General features: G+C 49.8%; 1 protein-coding gene across 3 annotated transcripts in view; it reads right to left on the bottom strand.

The window, feature by feature from the left end:
* LOC135897463 (microtubule-associated protein futsch-like) overlaps positions 1-18,401 on the bottom strand; it is a 291,670-nt gene that overhangs the window by 76,149 nt on the left and 197,120 nt on the right. For all 3 annotated transcript variants that reach the window (XM_065426078.2, XM_065426081.2, XM_065426079.2), the window contains exons 4-6: positions 13,139-13,601; positions 8,985-9,193; positions 7,283-7,513 (exon numbers count right to left, since the gene is read on the bottom strand). In XM_065426078.2, the coding sequence (XP_065282150.2) occupies positions 7,283-7,513; positions 8,985-9,193; positions 13,139-13,601 (903 nt within the window). The remainder of the gene's footprint in view (positions 1-7,282; positions 7,514-8,984; positions 9,194-13,138; positions 13,602-18,401) is intronic.

Below are 18,401 nucleotides of genomic sequence, written 5' to 3'. Positions count from 1 at the left end.
CCACAGTAAACGTAGGAGCTTCGCCAAGGGGCGTATCATTATCTGAGCCTTGTCAGCTAAAATTCGCTAATGTGCACTTGAAGCAGTGATTGATGAGCATGAGCAGGTATGTCAGCGGCACCGTATGTAGCAGATAGCACAACCTGCAGTCGCAAGTCCTTTTCGTCGAAATTTTATGCGAGGAACCTTGAGATCTCCTCATTTCGATAGCAATTGTATGGACACTCCAGGCGATATCGTCGCCGTCGGCTTGATGTTCCCACTAAAGAAAAAGTGCGATAGGCTCACATAGCGCCCCGTGCGCTCTTGGTTCGAGGGTGAGCCGAGAGGAATGGTGGCTTGATATGCGCGCCGTCTTCCCGCACGCCCATTGGTGGAAGCCACGTGATCAAGCGCGAGCGGGGTGAGGGGAGGAGGGGGGGGCTCAGGCGGGCGGGCGTCTTCCCCTGCCGCCCAGCCGTGGCTTCGCACGCTGTCCGCGTCGCTGAGCGCCTACGCTCGGGTCGAGCCGAAATGGCCGGTTGGTTCCTGCGCACTATGATAGCGCATAGTGCATTATGCTTCCCCAGCGACTATGATAGCGTTGGCCGTCGCGCAGCGTCAAGTTTTGGAGACGCGGTGAGGCATGAGGCAGCAGGAAGCTTGTGTTCCCCGCGGTCGCTGCTCTTCTTCACGCCAGCGTTCTGATTATCCCTAGCACGTGATTAAAACAAAAAAAAAAAGATCCTGATTGGGTGGCACATAAGCACGGTGATCCTTATCGGCAAAGTCAAATGCAATAAGGATAACAGGAGCTCGCACAAACCAATTACAGTGACTCCGTTGGTATATCATATAATACCAGTGAAAGCTACAAAATTTGAGCTGTCAAGGCTGGTGGAAGAAATCGACATATAGTTATATAGGGGCAACAACAGGATGGGTTCGGACAAAGCAGACTCTCAGTGGATAGCGTCTTCTGTGCTAAGTCAGTGCATGTAGCTTTCGACAGCCCATAGTAGACCTTTATGAACAGTGCTATTATGTGGTTTGGTTGCTTCTTTTGTGGACTTTCTTAATTGAAATGAATCCTATTTTGTATGTTGTATGCATGATTCCAAAGAATGTATGTTCTTTTTACTTAAGTTCGCTGAGTGCTTGAAGCCTGCTTCGCCTCCCCTGCGGGTCGGTCCGGCACTGCAATACTTCCGGGATTGGCCCACATGTTTGCCCACGGGCATTGACAAGAAAAATGCCGACAATCTACAGGCTAACAGCTTCTCTTAAAAACAAGAAAATCAGAGCCTTTTCAATATGTGAAGATGAAAGACCAGCGAAGCTGTATCGCTCAATAGCTATAATAAGTTATATATGGTAGCAATTTTTTTTATGGGGTTTTACGTGCCAAAACCCCTTTCCGATTATGAGGCACGCCGTAGTGGAGGACTCCGGAAATTTGGACCACCTGGGGTTCTTTAACGTGCACCTAAATCTAAGTACACGGATGCTTTCGCATATCGCCCCCATCGAAATGCGGCCGCCGTGGCCGGGACTCGATCCCGCGACCTCGTGCTCAGCAGCCCAACACCATAGCCACTGAGCAACCAGGGCGGGTTATATGGTAGTAATGCTATTGTGATTGAATAAAGGCACAAATACCTTCGTTGTTTGTTTCGTCTTTCTTTTCTTGAATTACTTCTTTTTCTTGTATATATATTTTATTTGCGGTATCATATTTTATTTTTCATATATTATTCGTTTTTATTCTTAATCATTTCTTTATTTTTTCTTTAGTTTATACGTACACACCGACGTTTCAACACGCATCGTCAAAAACTAGCGTTTGGGCACCGGCGTTCACCCCTCCGGCGCACTGTTATTGTCAACATCTCGGAAACGTCTTTTTTCCAGATCCTAGTCGCATAGAGCCTTGCTGTGCAAAAAAAAATATAGCTGTATATGATATGAAGTACTGTGTCCATCCGTGTAAGCGGTGCTTTGCCTGCTGTTTGCGTTCATTGACGTTATTTGGCGGCGATATATTGACGTCATATGACAGTCGTGACGGGATGTGAAATGTTATCTTGCCTGCTCCGCTTATCTTTGTTCTTGCTCCGCTCGACGATTGATGCGCGCGCCCGCCTCGTCGGCACTAATTGCACGTATCGGCGCCATCCTGGGTTGTATAGCATCGTAGCTAACAAACCTACCTGCTATGGTGTTGGGCTGCTGAGCACGAGGTCGCGGGATCGAATCCCGGCCACGGCGGCCGCATTTCGATGGGGGCGAAATGCGAAAACACCCGTGTACTTAGATGTAGGTGCACGGTAAAGAACCTCAGGTGGTCAAAATTTCCGGAGTCCTCCACTACGGCGTGCCTCATAATCAGAAACTGGTTTTGGCACGTAAAACCCCACAATTTAACAAAACTACCTCCTCTCTCTCTTTATATTCCCTCTCTGACATCTTCCCTCCTCCCTCTACTGTCGTTGCTCTTACAGATGTGCATGGAGACAAGTGTAGCAGCTCGTGCACAGAATTTTGGCGCCTGAGGGGGGGTCACGCCTACTTACGACGTCTAGAGAGAGTTGTGCACATGTGACGCTGCGTAGATGTTGACACGAGCTCCTCGGGTCATCTTTAATGTTGTGCCACACTTCAATAATAGAGAGCTTTATATTAGAGAACGCAAGCGACTTGCGTGCGCGAAAACTAGGTGCTACGGTACTGCGCATGCGCAGTGCCATAACCCCTAGTTCTTGCGTCCCCTAATCTAAAACTCTCTAACGTACTGACGCGACAGCGTTAAGGCGCAGTGTCGCAGAAGATCCGGCGTCGACTCCACGGGCGTCGCTAGGCGACTAATCATTCAAATAACCAATCAACCACGTGGCGCATAACTTGTCTTACGTTCTTTACAAAGATGTTCCTCGGCATTTTGAGAATGACAGTCCATAAACGAATGTCATTCAACAAAAACTGGCTGTGGCTTAGCTAAGGTTGAGCCCAGGATGTGAAGCATACTAGCCTTTATTTTAACGCGACAGCGTTAAGGAGCTCGTGTCGCAGAAAAGCCGGTGTTGTCGGCGTCGGCTCAGACGTGCGGCGCTTGCTCAGGCGCACATTTCGTTGTCGCCCCGAACGCTGCGTTGCTCGACGCTCACCGCGTCCGATGCGGGGCGCGTAGTCGCTGCGCCGTAGCAAAGCCACCTAGAAACAGTCTCTGTAGCACGCCGCAACCTTCGCTTCTCATTCCAACGAGGAGCTCTGTCTCCAGGAGGCATCTCACCTCGTGAGTGTCTAGCAGAGGCAAGCGCAGCTGCTTATATACCGCCGCGACGCCGCGAGCGACGGCGCGAGTTGGAGCCCCGTTTCTCCTCTGTCGTGACGTCACGGTGTCACGTGGTCAGCCTTGAAGGCGACGCCGCGAGCGACGGCGCGAGTTGGAGCCCCGTTTCTCCTCTGTCGTGACGTCACGGTGTCACGTGGTATTGAAGGCGACACCGCCGCACCTGAGGAGCTGGGTTGAGCTCTAGTAATATGCTTCGCATAAAACACCCACAGCGCATAATCTTTATGATTTTGCGACATGGCCGCGTCAACCACGTCCTGACGCTGCCGGCGTTATCGGCGTGCACGACCACAGCAGCAACAGCAGCAGCAGTGGAAAGTCGAAGGAAGACGCAAAAAACGCTTCGCTTTAAAAGATTTACGAACAAGACAGCGCGTGGTTCAGCAGTAGAAGCAGAAACAAATGCCGCGATGATCAGCGCAGCCAGTGTAACACGTTTTAACTAGCGCTCAAAAACGCACGCGCCAAAAACTGAAACTAGGAAGTGTGGTTCAGGTATTGATGCCAGTCACTTCGTGCGCGACACTCAGTTCGGCCGCTGAGCTCTTTGAGAGAGTCTGATCCCGTTGAATGTCTTTAAGTGCCGCGCGGATCAGCGCAGCCAGCGTAACGCGTACCAACTAGCGCGCAAAAGCGGGCGAGCCCAGCACTGAAACCGGGAGTGAGTTTAATGCCAGTAACTTGGTGCGCGACAGTCAGTTCGGCCGCTGAGCTCTGTAAGATTGTCCGATGTTGTCTCTCTCTACCATCAAGCGCTCAAAGCAACGGCAACATGAAATGAACTATTGATATAAAGGGAACAATGTTGCAAATGCAGCCAATTTAATACCAGTCACTTCCTGCGCTACAGTCTGAGTTTAAACCCCATGCAAGCGACCTTGCGCGCGACAGCGACAAGCGACGAGATGGAGATGGCTGTCGCGTTCGCTCGTCGCCTACAAGTGTACCCCATGCGACTAAAGACTTCGAGCGCGGTCTCCCCGGTCTTGCCCGTATGAGGGCAGTAAATACGCGTGGTAAGTGGCTAACGCGTGCTTCAATAAATTAAGCTGATGTGTTTTAGCGTGAAAAGCAGCATAAGATATTTCTGAAGGTCTTGTAGTAGGTTCATATCATTGCGCGTGGAATAATTCAATCATTTACTGGTTCCGTGTGACAATCGGTATCACTTGAGTGATGTATACATGCAGTTCCGGCTTCGCGCTATTGGCTCGTGGCACTTCCGGGCGATGAGCGACGAATTCTAGACTTCCGGAACCGAGCGACAAGACCGAGCGATCTGTTCACGCGACGGCCTGTGTAGTCGCTCGTCGTCGTCACGCACAACATCGCTCTCATGGGGTTTAGCCTTTAGTTGTAGTGCTGATCTCCGCAAGTTTCCGTTGTTGTCTCTCTGTAGTTCTAAGCATTCCAAACTAGAGAAACCTTGAAGGGCAGCTTGTACTATCGGCGTCATTTATATGGAGCCAATTAGAAAGGCAGGGCTTCGAAAATACTGCTCTGCATATCCTCCGTTGTTGTCCTGGTTTTCTACGCAAACTGTTTTCCCCATTTAACTGAATCTGAGTAATTTCGGAAAAGTAAGCATACATTAATGGGCAGTTCGACACTGCAAGCATGACTTTTATCTCGATGCATCTGTAGTGCCCATGAGAGAAACTGGCATTGTTAGTTTCTGGTAGAAATCAAAAGGAATTTCGGCTGAGTTACTTAAGACTACGTGTGGGAATGCGAAAGCATTAGAGTCCCTTTGGCGAAGTGTACCTTCCCGCGCTTTCCTGCGGCTGCTGCGTATGGCACGGTGGCGCGCACCCTGTTTTAACGCGACAGCGTTAAGGAGCTCATGTCGCAGAAAAGCCGGTGTCGTCGGCGTTGGCCGTGAGCGATAAATCCCAGCAGGCACTTCATGAATAAAAAACAACTTGCAACATGGGCTGGGTGGGAATCGAACCAGGGTCTCCGGAGTGTGAGACGGAGACTCTACCACTCAGCCAGGAGTTCAATACTTCAAAGCGGTACAAAAGCGTCTCTAGTGAATGCGGTGTTGCCTTAGAAACGAGCTGTTGCTGAGGCTCAGGCGTGCGTCGCTTGCTCAGGCGCAAATTTCGTTGCCGCGCCGAACGCGGCGCTGCTCGACGCTCACCGCGTCCGATGCGGGGCGCGTAGTCGCTGCGCCGTAGCCCACTGTCTTACACCCCTTGGCGGGTCGACGGGAACGCTGTCGCGTTCCACTCTTGAAGTCGAAGCTTAAGCGTCCTCCAATTTTTGAAAGCGATGTGTGATGGGTACAAAGTGTGCCGAGTGCTGATAGAATTTATTCCCCTATGTTCATATCATTGTGTGCGCTGTTTTCGCCGCTTAGTTCGCTTCGAAGCTAGAGGCAGCCCGAAGGTCAATTCGCTCGCTGCTGCTCCAGCATTTCTTCGATGACGCCAGCGTTTTAACCGCGGATTTCTGCGGTACGTCATCGAGTGAGATGTGTTCATGTTTGCTTGTGCGCGCGTGATACCATGCTTGTTAATTATGTTTACAAGTATACAAGTTTATGTGGCCGATAAACCTTACTTTGTATAGGTTTCTAGTAATTTGCAATCGCCATCGATGCTTTGCCTTTCGGGCGAAACTGTGTCTTTTTATTTTATGCCGTCATTTTATACGCTCATTAGGTTACGCCACCTCCTCCCTATTGGCTGTGCCATAACGTGCCCAATGACGCAAGCAGAACGCCGCACCTTTACTCCGCGAGATGGCTGCGACGTGACGTGTGCGATGACGCACGCGCTAGACACACCTTTAGTCAACCAGAACCGTGGAGCCGCCGAGGCGCATGCGAAGCATGCTCGTCTAGCGCACTGCACGTGCGGCTTTGATTCTCTCTGCGGCCGATATTTGGCAAACATATTTAAAAGCCATTAATTTACCTTGTTCACAGGAACCTTCCCGAGAAATGTGTCGGTAGTCGGAGTATTTTGTTGACGTGTTATTACTCTTCGCCGCATTGGTCATTTTGGGTCCCATAATTTGTACCAAATTGTCGCGTAATGGGGCATATAGTTCTTTCGCATTAAAAAAGACAGTCTACAGACACTGGTGACTACCGGTTGACATTTTGTTTTGTTGCGTTAGGACGTACAGAGCGCTTTATTGCGATAGGAACTGCACGGATGTTCGAAGCGCGTTCGCGCCGTCGCCGTTGTCGTGCTGTCTCGCTCGGCGCGGCGCATGTGGCCCTCGTGCGCGGCATAAAAGTTTATTGCAAAACGGCGTGCGGAATATCCGAAACGCCGAGTGCATTTGGCAGCGTAGATCACGACCGTCACAGGAATTCGTGCGCAACACTGTAGGAGGTGCTTCCACTTAGCCCTGTCCTTCGACTAAACAAAGTAGATGACAGAGCCTCCCCTGGACAGAACTATAGTTACTGCACTTAGATGACGCTCCACGGCAATTCTCAAGAAGCTTAGCGCCATCCCCAGTCGAGGGGCGGCGCTGGGCTCAACTCGGTGGTAAAACCCCTTAAACTTCGTAAAGTGGCGACACTCTCCTCCTCCGCCATCACTCCCCCTCGTTTCTCCTCTCTTTCACGCTCCCTCATCGACCGTGGCGCCGCCTACACTGCTCGAGCGTAGCAACGGCGCCAACATACGCTCCTTGCCTCTCCGTAGACGCTTCTCGTGCAAAAATGGCGTTGATGCATGGCGCGAGGGCCCACGTGATGCTATTAGGCCAATAGCGACGCGGCGTCCTCCTCGGCCAGAGGGTGCGAGGAGGAGGCGGCATTCTCCAAAGCGTGGCACTACTTTACGAAGTTTAAGGGGTTTTACTCGGTGGAGCTCAGTCCAGTCGAGGGCTCGCTTGAGAACCACGGGCGTAAACATTGCTATCGCTGCCACTGGTTCGTCCTTCGGGCGAAACTGACAATGGCAGTGCCCACTACTAGCCAAATCCTACCGAGGTTATCCCAGTCGACTCCCGTGGCCTGGCGGCGTCGCGCTATCTCGAGCCACTCGGGGTCCTTCTTGCCGCCCTCCCCGTGAGCGGAGAACGGAAGTCGACCGGGACGAGAGAGCGACCGGCAGCGCCTCTCGGAGTCGTCTAGGTAGCGGTCCGACGGCGAGGACAGCAGGTGCCGGTCCCAGGACATGCACTTGAAACCCGGCGGGGACGCGCCGCCGTCAGCACCTGCGAGACGACGTCGAAGCGGCGTCAAATCGATGTATCGAAGAGAGAGAGGGCACGGAAGCGCTGGCGAAGGGACGAGGCCACCAGTAGCGGTCTGTAATTGAAGGCTGCAATTTCAGGACTTGACACTGGATAAAATGAAACTATGCATGCTTGCGCGTTTGTGTTGGCGCACCATCTTGAAGCAAAGTTTGAGGGTACACGTAGACACAGGGTTCGAGAGACTGCCGGTTCATGGTCACAAGCCAGCCCATGCATTTAGAATGAGTCAGCAAGATATCTTACGCTTGCATTGGATTTTTCTTTTTTTAAGTTGACATCACGCGATCAGCACGTATAAGCATTCGTGTTGACACATTTAGTAACAAGCTGCGCATTAGATGCTGTTATGATCAGGGGATAGCGGGTTGCTAGGTGGGACGTTGTCGTCAAAGGTATTACAGATTGACCGCAGTCACGCAGTTTGTGGTATCTTATAAAAGCGCCGTCTTCACTCCGCGTGTACATCTCGGTGAAACCAAAATAATCATACTCTATCCAAAATATAACACACAGGTTGCCAAAATACTGCTCGGGACACTGTTTCACAGTTTGGCTTGTGACCTGAACGCCATTTCTTCTCTCATGCTGTGTTTGTTCACAAGTACGCTTAGAGCACGGAACGTCTGCCAAGTAATGCGCTCTCGAAAGTGCGGTGGAGTGGATAAATTGTTTAGAGGGAAGAAATCCCGAATGCCACTGATTGATGATATATTTCCGTTCGGTCAAAACTATACGCGGCTAATACCGGTTATTAGTGGGCGTGTTCCCCGGCCATTTGCCGGCGTTCATTATGCGCCCTATAGCATCCCGAGGTATTGAATGATAAGTGTTCCTTAACTCAAGTTTCAAAGATTTCGCGCCTGAACTATAGTGAATACGCGTCACCGCACTGCCCACGGCCAGCTCTGGCTTACGTGCTCGGTAGCCAACCGACAATAATAAAAAAAGATAGAGAGACGTGCTTTGGAAACAAAACCATGCGCACGCTGCACTTTTGCGAACTACTTTTGCAGCAAGGTGGATCCTTAGTGCGGTCACGTGTAAAAAAGCAAGGCACATGCATCTAGAGCAAGAAATATGCCAACCATTCGGGCCTCGGCTTCAGGACCCTAGGTGGTGCTTATGGTTACCATTTGGCAGCCAGATTTTGAAAGCACACGAAGCTTCTAACGCAGACACTCCGATGCGTCAATTCCAGTAGTGCGGCGCCAGCAGTGCTGAAATAGAGGAGTGGAGTGCCCACGCGCGTGTTGAGATAATGGCAAACTTTGAAGTTTCCCAGGAAGGTGAAAGTGCCACGGAGGGTTCAATTCACTACGACGTCCCTCACAGGCCTAGATGTACACCCTCTAGACGTAAGCGCCAATCGGAGCAAAACGAAAAAAAATCTGCGTTGCTCGAAGCATCGTTCTTTCCGTTGGACACTCACTCTGGCTAAAAGGACGGCAGCTTTCGGACCGAAACACCGACGACGGGCCCGAGGCATTGGTGGCGCCCCGAGCCTTTGCCCTGGGCAGGATCCGGAAGTTGATGTGGATCTCCGGTGACGACGGTTGCGGTGCGGTGCTCGCGCTGGTCTCCTTGGAGCGCGGTATGCGCGGAAGGGAGTCCGGTACCTTGGGTGCGGCGCTGTACGTTCTGCGTCGAAGCGGTAGAAGAAAACAGTTTAATGAACGCCTCTATCTTCCCTTGTCTCTCCCTCGTGTGTAGGGTAGCAAACCGAACGTTATCCAGCGCTTAACGTTACCTCTTTCGGCACCTCGTACTTATAACGGGCACAAAACACTACATTATCCCACTGCTGCGCGGTTACTGAAACATAACAATCAAAATCATAACGATTAGTGTCCCACCAGCTAACACGTTGCCCAATAGAGAATATGCAAAATAGAAAAAGCACGCTGCCGTCGACAATATTAAACCGCTGAGGCATATATCCTATAGAGATTCGCGTCGAGGATGTTTATCTTCACAATTACAGCTGATGCGAAGTGTCAGGACCAGCGCCAACCCGTTTTCTGCATACCATGTGAGCCGACTTAAAGCCCTGACGTTACAGAGCCCCGAGAGAAAAACATTCGCGCGTCATTAAAAAGAAAAGAACGCTCGAGCTCGCCAAGAGCCACGCGTCAACGTACGTGGTTGAGTTGGCTTTCTCCAGCCATGCGCTTGTCGCAAAGTATATCTGTGGTGTTGGTTGTGATGGGAGCGCTCGAGGATCTAAGCTTATCTAACACACGTGATGCAGATGACGCCTCAAAGGATAAGTTGGGCGACTGCCCTTCGCACGATGATGACAGAACTGCCATTCCCGATGTACATGTTGCTGGGCTAGTCAGTTCAAATCGCTCGGTAGACCATAAATATTTATGATCGCTTAGCGCAAACGAGGAAAGACGGAAAGGGGCTACGGGAGCGCCATGTCGTAACTTGTCGCTCCTATGGCGCTCCCCTCGTGCCCTTCTGTCCTTCCTTGATTGCGCCAGGCGATCATAAATATTTATGGTCTACTGCCATTTCCGCAGCTTTGAGGCTAACAGACGCCATTTCTTTCGTTGAGAAACTGGGACTGGGACCGTGGCTACGTACATGCGCGATGCGCGAAGCCACAAAAGCGCTACTGCATTAATAAAATATATCCAGAGAGGGAGATTAAGATGGACTGCAATGATTGTAATGGCATCATTGTAATCAGACATATGCTGGCGGGGTGTCCCGCGACTCCCCCCAACCTCGTTGAAGAATGGACACAGTGGGAGAAAAGGATTCAAAGCCCATTGTTTCAGGACCAACTAAGGGCAGTCCAGAGGGCCCATGATGTCGCTGAAAGGCTTGGCCTGACAGTGCCAACGTGGGAGCGGCCCGCCTTGGCTTGAGAAGTCGAGCCTCCGGACCTCATTACAATAAAAGTTTTCACACACACACTTCCCAACGGATCCACTCGGCTTGTTGCGGCCGCTCGGCATTGACTAGACAATGAATCCTCTGGCGCGGCATGCGTATACGTGCAGTGAAATTTTTTTCTGTCCATCTCATCGGCTTGTCACCTTCCCGCTTCCCCTCACCGACCACTGCCCCAGTGCGGTTCAGTCAACCTGGGCTCGGCCAACGCCACCTAGACTATTTTGCGAAGCTGCCGCAGTGCCTCTTCTCCCAGCCTATACGACACGCCAGTGAAATGGGCCCACGAGACGGGCTACGCGCAGACGCAGCGGGGTGGAGCACCGCTCTCTCGCCGCTCTCGCCGGCCAATCGTATGTTTGTACCACTTACGAACATCGTATTTTTTACAAAAACCGCGTACGCAGTTTTACGTACGTATATTTCCTGCTCAGATTACATTCAGTTAACCTATTGTTTCTCGCCGACGTGCAATAGGTTTTTCAACATAAGAACGGGCATTCGTGAATCCATGTGTATGCCTTTAGCTAATTTTTAGGTCATTGCTGGAGCTTTATTTTTGGCTGCCGTTGCACCCACTGTGCAGCTCTCTTGTGCTGAAATAAATTTTTTGCTTAAGAACTCTGTAAAGGTTCGTTCAGTGCACCTGTTCACTAAATAGTCTTTCACACACTGCTAACGTTTCCATAGTTCTCAACTCAGTATAGAGCAATGGAATTGTACCGAGTTTTTTAAAGGTACTATAACATTTCCTTCCTTTGAGCTGCTTTGGGTCTCAATAAGTTGTTCGCTAAGTACAGCTTTCCACAGCGTCACTGCGAAAGCAATTTTCCTGCGTGCGGTTAGTACGTGCATAGCTGGGTGAAGCAGCGGCTTTCCTGCGGCATAAACGGGCCTTTTTTCTTTTTTTCTTTTTCATGCGTTGGAGGCGAAAAAAAAGTATAGCTGATAGCGTTCTCGGCCTAAGGTACCTTAGCGTTCAGACGCAATAAAGAGAGAGGCGCCGACGAACCTTCCACAGCCCATCCGACCGGCGTGACGTCACGGCGCCCTGCGGGGGGTCTTCCATATAGTCTATGCGGCGCTGGTTCAGGCTTACTAGCCTCCCTTCCTTACGCTCAACACCTATTCTCTCCTGCTCGCGAAGAGTTTGCTTTTCAGACACTTAAATTTAGCTTGCCCAAACCTTCGCAGTTTATAGGAGCAAGAAAGCGACACCTTATTGTTTCAAGCATGAGCACGACGACGCAGTGCTTCGTTTCTTTTCCATAATGAAAATAACTCGTGGGAAGCCGTCGTATTAACATTGTAATACATAAATAAAGTACGTTTAGCGCACGTCATAATAATCCGCTGCATGCGTCTCTTTCTGTGGCGCTTTTCAGTGCAGTTAAAGAAGATGACGTGAAGTAGCAGAAGATTTTCTTGGGGAAGGAAGTCTCGACAAAGACCCGCAGGCACGTGCTTCTGTGTAAGAACAGCACTACTCTTTGCACTATATAAAGTTATATTATGCTAATCAAAGTGTAGGCAAAATGTACTTCAATCCCTTCGTTCTCACTCCCAGGAGAATTGCAATCTCTAATCCTGCTTCATGTCCCACCCTCAGTGTTAGACAGTCACGTAAGAAACAAGAAAGCCAGCGTATACGAACATTCTGTATTCTTGCCTGCGATACATACATACATACAGAAGATACAGAAGAGATACATACATATCTCTTCTCCCCATCTTTAATCCCCCCATCGCGCTCCCATGTGTAGGGTAGCAAACCGGTTAGGCTAAACTGGTTAACCTCCCTGCCTTCCTTCTCCACCTTTTCCTTCCTTCCTTCCTTCCTTGCCTGCGCTCTTTCCTTGATAACCTCTGTGCCACCATATCTAATTCGGGCCATTAGAACAGCGTCTAAGCAGGGCTGTGACGAATTGCTTCTCTTCTACATTCGCAGCACGGTCTCGGCATCCACGTATTCCGTGCGCCTCTCCGCAAGCAAATCGCATCTGTCAGTGCCGTTCAAAACTGCCGCCATATGCACGGCACGTTCGCAGTCGTTTGGACCCAGGAAATGTGCGGTAGTGTAATGGTTACGAGAATTCCCGCCACGTAGTTTCACGAGCTCAAATCGTCCCACAGTTGCGCCTGTTACGGGTAGTTCACGTCACGATTAAAGAGCGTCTTAGTTGTTCCTGCAAAACTCGCACGGGAAGTTTGAACGTGACGCAAACGCGCGGAACGCATATAGCAGCGAGTGATGGAAAGCGTGGAAGTGAGGCCGAGCGTTATTCTCTGCCTAGTCGGCCTATTCGTAATTACGTGCGAATTGAATGTCTAGACAGTGGGTACGTGTACCATTATCAAGGCGTGAAGAAAGTTTAAGGGACACGAAAGGAAAATACTAAGTCAGCTCTCTGCATTTGACCAAAGGAAAGGGCCTGGTTATTATCGCAGAAAATGAGTTGTAGCGTTCCCTGGTTACATGAGGTATATCTAGTCAGGCAAGTTTCTTACCAGTATTCTTAAACATTCGTGTCTAGAGGTATGAAGTTCTATTCCCGAGTTGATTTCGCCCGTCCGTCCTTCCGTGCGTGCTTAGGTCTTTCATGAGTGACAATATGTAAGCGAAGCGAGCGGGCGAGCAGTGATCATTTTCATTTGTCCGGGCTCCCTGTCTCCTTTACTCACCCGACGCCCGGCGACCCCGTTGTGGTTCCGGGAGCAGCGCCCGTGGCCGAGGCTCCGGAGGTGTGCCTCCTCCTCGACCGACGCCTCCTCTCCATGATGGGCGTGTCGGCGAACTCCGGCGGCGGCGTGAGCGTCGGCGCTACGGGGTCTGGTGAACCCTTGCCTGAAGACGACGAGGACGAGGACATGTCAAGACTGCAGCCCGAGTCGAGGCTCGACTGCCGCCGGTGTCCCAAGATGGTCCCGCCGACGCCTGGGCGGACCACCTCGGACTTCTTGGACGCCTCCAAGTGAGCCCCGGCAGACGCCGGGCGCTCAGAGTCCGCGATGAACCGGACGCCGGACTTGTTGGTCTCGCCTTGGACGCTGTTCTTGTTGGTGATGTTCTTGTTGTTGTTGATCTCGGTTGGTTGTTGGTTCGTTCGATAAGGCTTCGGTTTGGTATCTGCTTCGTTGACGTTATCTGCGGCAAGGAGGCGAGGGCGCATAGTGAGAAAGGCTGCGGACATTATACGCACCTATGCATGCATGCATTCACACATATGCATGCATGCACACATATACATACATACATACATACATACATACATACATACATACATACATACATACATACATACATACGCATACATACATACATACATACATACATACATACATACATACATACATACATACATACATACATACATACATACATACATACATACATACATACATACATACATACATACATACATACATACATACATACATACATACATACATACATACATACATACATACATACATACATCATCCTGAAGTCAGCCTGTTCTCTTGGTTGAGTGAAGTGAAGTGTTGTCCTTATTCCATTAAAAATTATCTCTGTCTTGGTGAATGTTTTATACAATAATGAAAGCAAGCTAATGGCCTATATTTTTTTCAATTCTTTAACGTCTTCCTTCTTGTGTATTAGTATAATATTGGTATTCTTCCAGTTTCTGGCACACTTGAAGTCGTAAGGCATTGCTTATAAAGGGCTGCAAGCTTTTAAGGCATGATATCTCCCCAATTTTTGATTAAATCCGCTTTCATCGCATATTGTCCTGCCGCTTTTCGCCGGGTCATGTCTTGCAAAACCCTTCTAACTTCATCGCTGGTTATACAAGGAGCCTCTGTATCCTGTTTAGTACTACTTGGAATGAAGGTAGCGTGGCTGCTCTGGGTACTGAAAATGTAAGTATAAGATGCTTCCGCAACCTTTACTATATCTTCGGAATTGCTGATGATGTTACCCTGCTTATCTTTCAGTGCATACATCTTGGCTTGTTCTATGCCAAGTTTGCTTCTCACTGATTTCATGCTGCATCCATTTTTTTACAGCTTCCCGAGCCTTTCTCATGCTTTAATGTCGAATATTCCTTACTTTCTCCATGCTGACCAGTTTTGACAGTTCTGCGAATTCTATCTGATCAATTGAGTTGGACACTCTCGTGCTTTGTCATTTCTTAAATAGGTCCTTTGTTGCTTGGAGGAGCTTACCTACTGTTTGCCTTGACGCCTCACCTCCCACTTCAAGTGCCGCTTCTGAAACCGGCCTAGTTACTGTTTCATTCATAACCTCCATGTCATCTCCATTTCTCTGTTCGAAAGCTGCACATTTGTTTACAAGTACAGCCTGAACTGGTCTGCTTTTACCCTCACTGCGTCTAGGTTGGCCTATTCCTTCTTGACTACTTTTACTCTTTCTCTTTTTATATTGACGGAAATTGTAGACCTCACTAACCTGATCACAGCACGTTACCCTAAGTTACACTTCTACCACCTAGACTATGCTTGGATCGGCAGAGAGTATGAAATATATTTGATTTGTTGTTTCTTCATTAAGGCTTTTCCAGGTCCACTTTCTGTTGCTGCGCTACCTGAATAAGGAAATTGTTATTAGGAGCTTATTCCTTTCCGCGAATTATACCAACATTCCTCCTCTAGAGTTCCTAGAATCGACGCCGTAATTGGCAATTGCTTTTTCGCGAGCGTGCTTTTTCCCCACATTTACATTGAAGTCACCCACGGCTACAGTACACTGAGGTTGCACTTTTCTCGTCGCTAATTTAGCATCTTCATAAAAAATGCTTTATTTCTTCATCATCGTGACTGGAGGTGGGAGCGTAGGCTTGTACCAACTTTATTCTGTACCTCCTATTCAGCTTTATTACGTCTACTGCTACCCTTTCATTAATGCTGTAGAATTCGTAAATGTTGCCCGCTGTGTCCTTATGGACTAGAAATCCTACCCCTTATTGTTTCTTATCTGGAAATCATCTGTAGCAGAGGACGTGGCCGTTAGTCAACACTGTATAAGCCTCGCCAGTTCTTCTAACCTCACTAAGGCCAATAATATTCAATTCAATTCAATTTTCTTTATTTACCAGAAAATATCCTAGCTTGACTACTGGCCTAAAAGCTGCAAGAAAACGAAATGCCTGATAATTCCTCAAAGAGGCCTGCTAAGCTAGCTTCACTCGAAAGGATGCGCGTGTTGAACGTTGCCAGGTTCAGTTTCCAGTGGCGGCCTGTACGAATCCAGAGATTTTTAGCACCCTCTGCCACATCGCAGGTCTGACCGCCGCCTTGGTCAGGTGCGACGTTAATTGTAGGGTCATGAAGGAGGCAGTAGTTGTCTAGCAATGCTATAAGATGAAGAATTGAGCCAGGCTATCATAGATAAGCGCGCTGTAACAGTGATAATCAGACTACGTTGCACAAACTGTAACTAACTTAGTCTCGTAGCAGGGACAATCATGCTGCAGCCCTACACTATTTTTATGGTGCAGCTGTAGAGGTCTAGACGACAAGTCCAAAGTTGCACCAGGTTGTAGCGACATTTGGAGGCAGGAAGATTCATCGGCGTTTTTGCCGGTATCGGTCAATAAGAAATATACAACGTTCATTTCCTACGCCTGTTTGTCAAAAGTGCTTAGTGCTTCTCAGGACTATAGTGTCCGGGACATCCGCTCCAAGGTAGTCCTAAATTCTTTCCGAGTCTTCCACTACGAAGTTTTTTCGTACATCGGGTCTTACCGTGACAAGTAGATCACCAGCGCTGACATATATCGGTAACATGAACACACGTTCATAGTAGGGGGCAGTGGCTCTAAGTTACGGCAGTTCTGGAAGCGTGAAGCCGTGAGCGCGACTGCGTGCCTGCTTAAAGATTAGCAGTAAAACCGTGCATTAGTTCGTTACAAGAACTGCAGTGCTAATCCTGTTCTTTACGTACACGAAACACCACTGTCGTAGTGGCTCGTTAGCTATCGCGTTCTCCTGGTCAGCACAGGGTATTCGGTTCGAGTCCCGGTTGCAGCAGCCGCACCCCGACGGAGTCGGGAAGCAGAGCGCCACTGCATACGGATATCTATGAACGGTAATGAACTACTACATAGGGGAATTACTTTTTTTCAAAGCCTTCCACAAGGATGTCCTTCGTATCCCTCTTGTTCCATTGACAACCGTAACCTCATCTTTCAGCCAATCCGTGAATACCCGAGTCGTACACAACCGCGCATCCTGTAGCGGGACTTTCGGTCGGCTGCTTCCATTATTGGCGTGCGGCGTACGCGCGATTCGAAAAGAAGAGCATGGAGGGGCGGCGATGCCTACTGGAGCGTGGCATCAAGATATGGCTGCGGTGGCGGCATTCTATTTCCAGGACGCGAAGCGTGCGGCTTGCGTTCGCATTCTGAGCGTATACAACGAAAGCCAAGCGAATCGGTGCAGAAAAAAAGAAAGACTAAATCGCTCCTGGCAGGTATATATTGGCAACCAAAAAGGCAGGAATATAAAACACGGAGGAGGGCATCGAAAAAAAATGAAAAATAAACGACTGGAGTCGTCGGCTTGAGGCTAGCAGGCGCCCCGGTGAAACTTGTTCCCGCCGCTGATCCGGCCGCTTCCGGCTGCCACGAATACCGCCGGGCCACAGCCGATGACCGATATTCCCTGCCGCACGCTAAACTGGAAAGCTCGATGTTGAGAGAGAGAGAGAGAGAAAGAAAACGTGGCTTTCTCTCTGCTTTCTTTACAACGTTTCTATGCCCGGCGAGAGAAACCGAATTCCGGAGTCACCTCGCGCGGTGACTCGGAAGCGTGGAAGTTGACGCATGGCGCTAATGCGCTCTGGCCGTGGTCACACAGCCGTGCGAGCACTCTATCCCACCGCACTCCCTTCCTGGCCAGCCGCGTTCACGGGGGCTGTGCAAGCCTGACCTGCCAGTGTGCGCTTTGCGGGATGCGCTTCTCGGTCGTTGGGCAGCGAGGCGCACATTTCTGCCACCTTCTCTTTCGCTATACCGCGCACGTGGTCGCACCTTCGATCCAAGGGTGAACAATTATGTTACACGCACGCAGGCTCTATCGATACGCTCGCATTACATGTGCGCTTTAAGCTCGATTTCTGCTTCGGTTTATGAAGGAGACGGGCTTGGACAAGCGGCTGTGACAGTGATGTCACGTACCGCGCAAGAGTGATAGACTGTAACCAACGATGTGTGCGCCGTGTTATGTACTCTCTATCTCTTGTCACCATCTTTCATCCCCCCCAATCCCGCTCACATGTGTAGGGTAGCAAACCGGTTAAGCTAAACTGGTTAACCGCCCTGCCTTCCTTCTCCACCTTTTCCTTCCTTCATTCCTTAAGCTCGATTGAGGCGACGGATCGGCTCGATGATTTCCTCCGAGGACGAGCATGACATCAATCATCGCCAACCAATCACCCTGATCGCGAGTACTCAGGGAGGTTACGGCACATGATCGGCAGGGCGATTTGTTGCGGCTGTGACGATCTTCTGTGAAATGAATCACCTATTAGAGCCGTCTTTGCAAGTCTAGCTCAAAGAACTGCTGGATCCTGACGGTAAGCCCTGATGGTTTCCCCGCAACCTCTATTTTGCACTGAGAACAACACTGCGCGTTCAGTGAGCAACAACCCCTGCTCGATTATCTGATGTCTACACGTTACGATGAGCCTCCCTCTGCTCCCTCACCAGTTGTGCCCTTATGCTACCCTGGATGCGCCTTTGTTTACAAATACCGCACTGGTATGCGTTCCTCGTCCAACATTGCTTTACATGCGCAATATGCGAGTCGTTCGGCGGAGTCGGAGTAAAGACGAACTATACGCGGGAACCAGCAAGATGGACTAATTAAAGGTAATGAATTTATTAAAAGTAAATTGAGCCCCCCTCCACAGTCTTTGTCGCTCAACGCTACATTCAGGCAGATG

Source organism: Dermacentor albipictus, chromosome 2 (assembly GCF_038994185.2).
Source record: "Dermacentor albipictus isolate Rhodes 1998 colony chromosome 2, USDA_Dalb.pri_finalv2, whole genome shotgun sequence".
Lineage (NCBI taxonomy): Eukaryota > Metazoa > Arthropoda > Arachnida > Ixodida > Ixodidae > Dermacentor > Dermacentor albipictus.
This window is presented reverse-complemented; position numbering and strand designations above follow the sequence as displayed.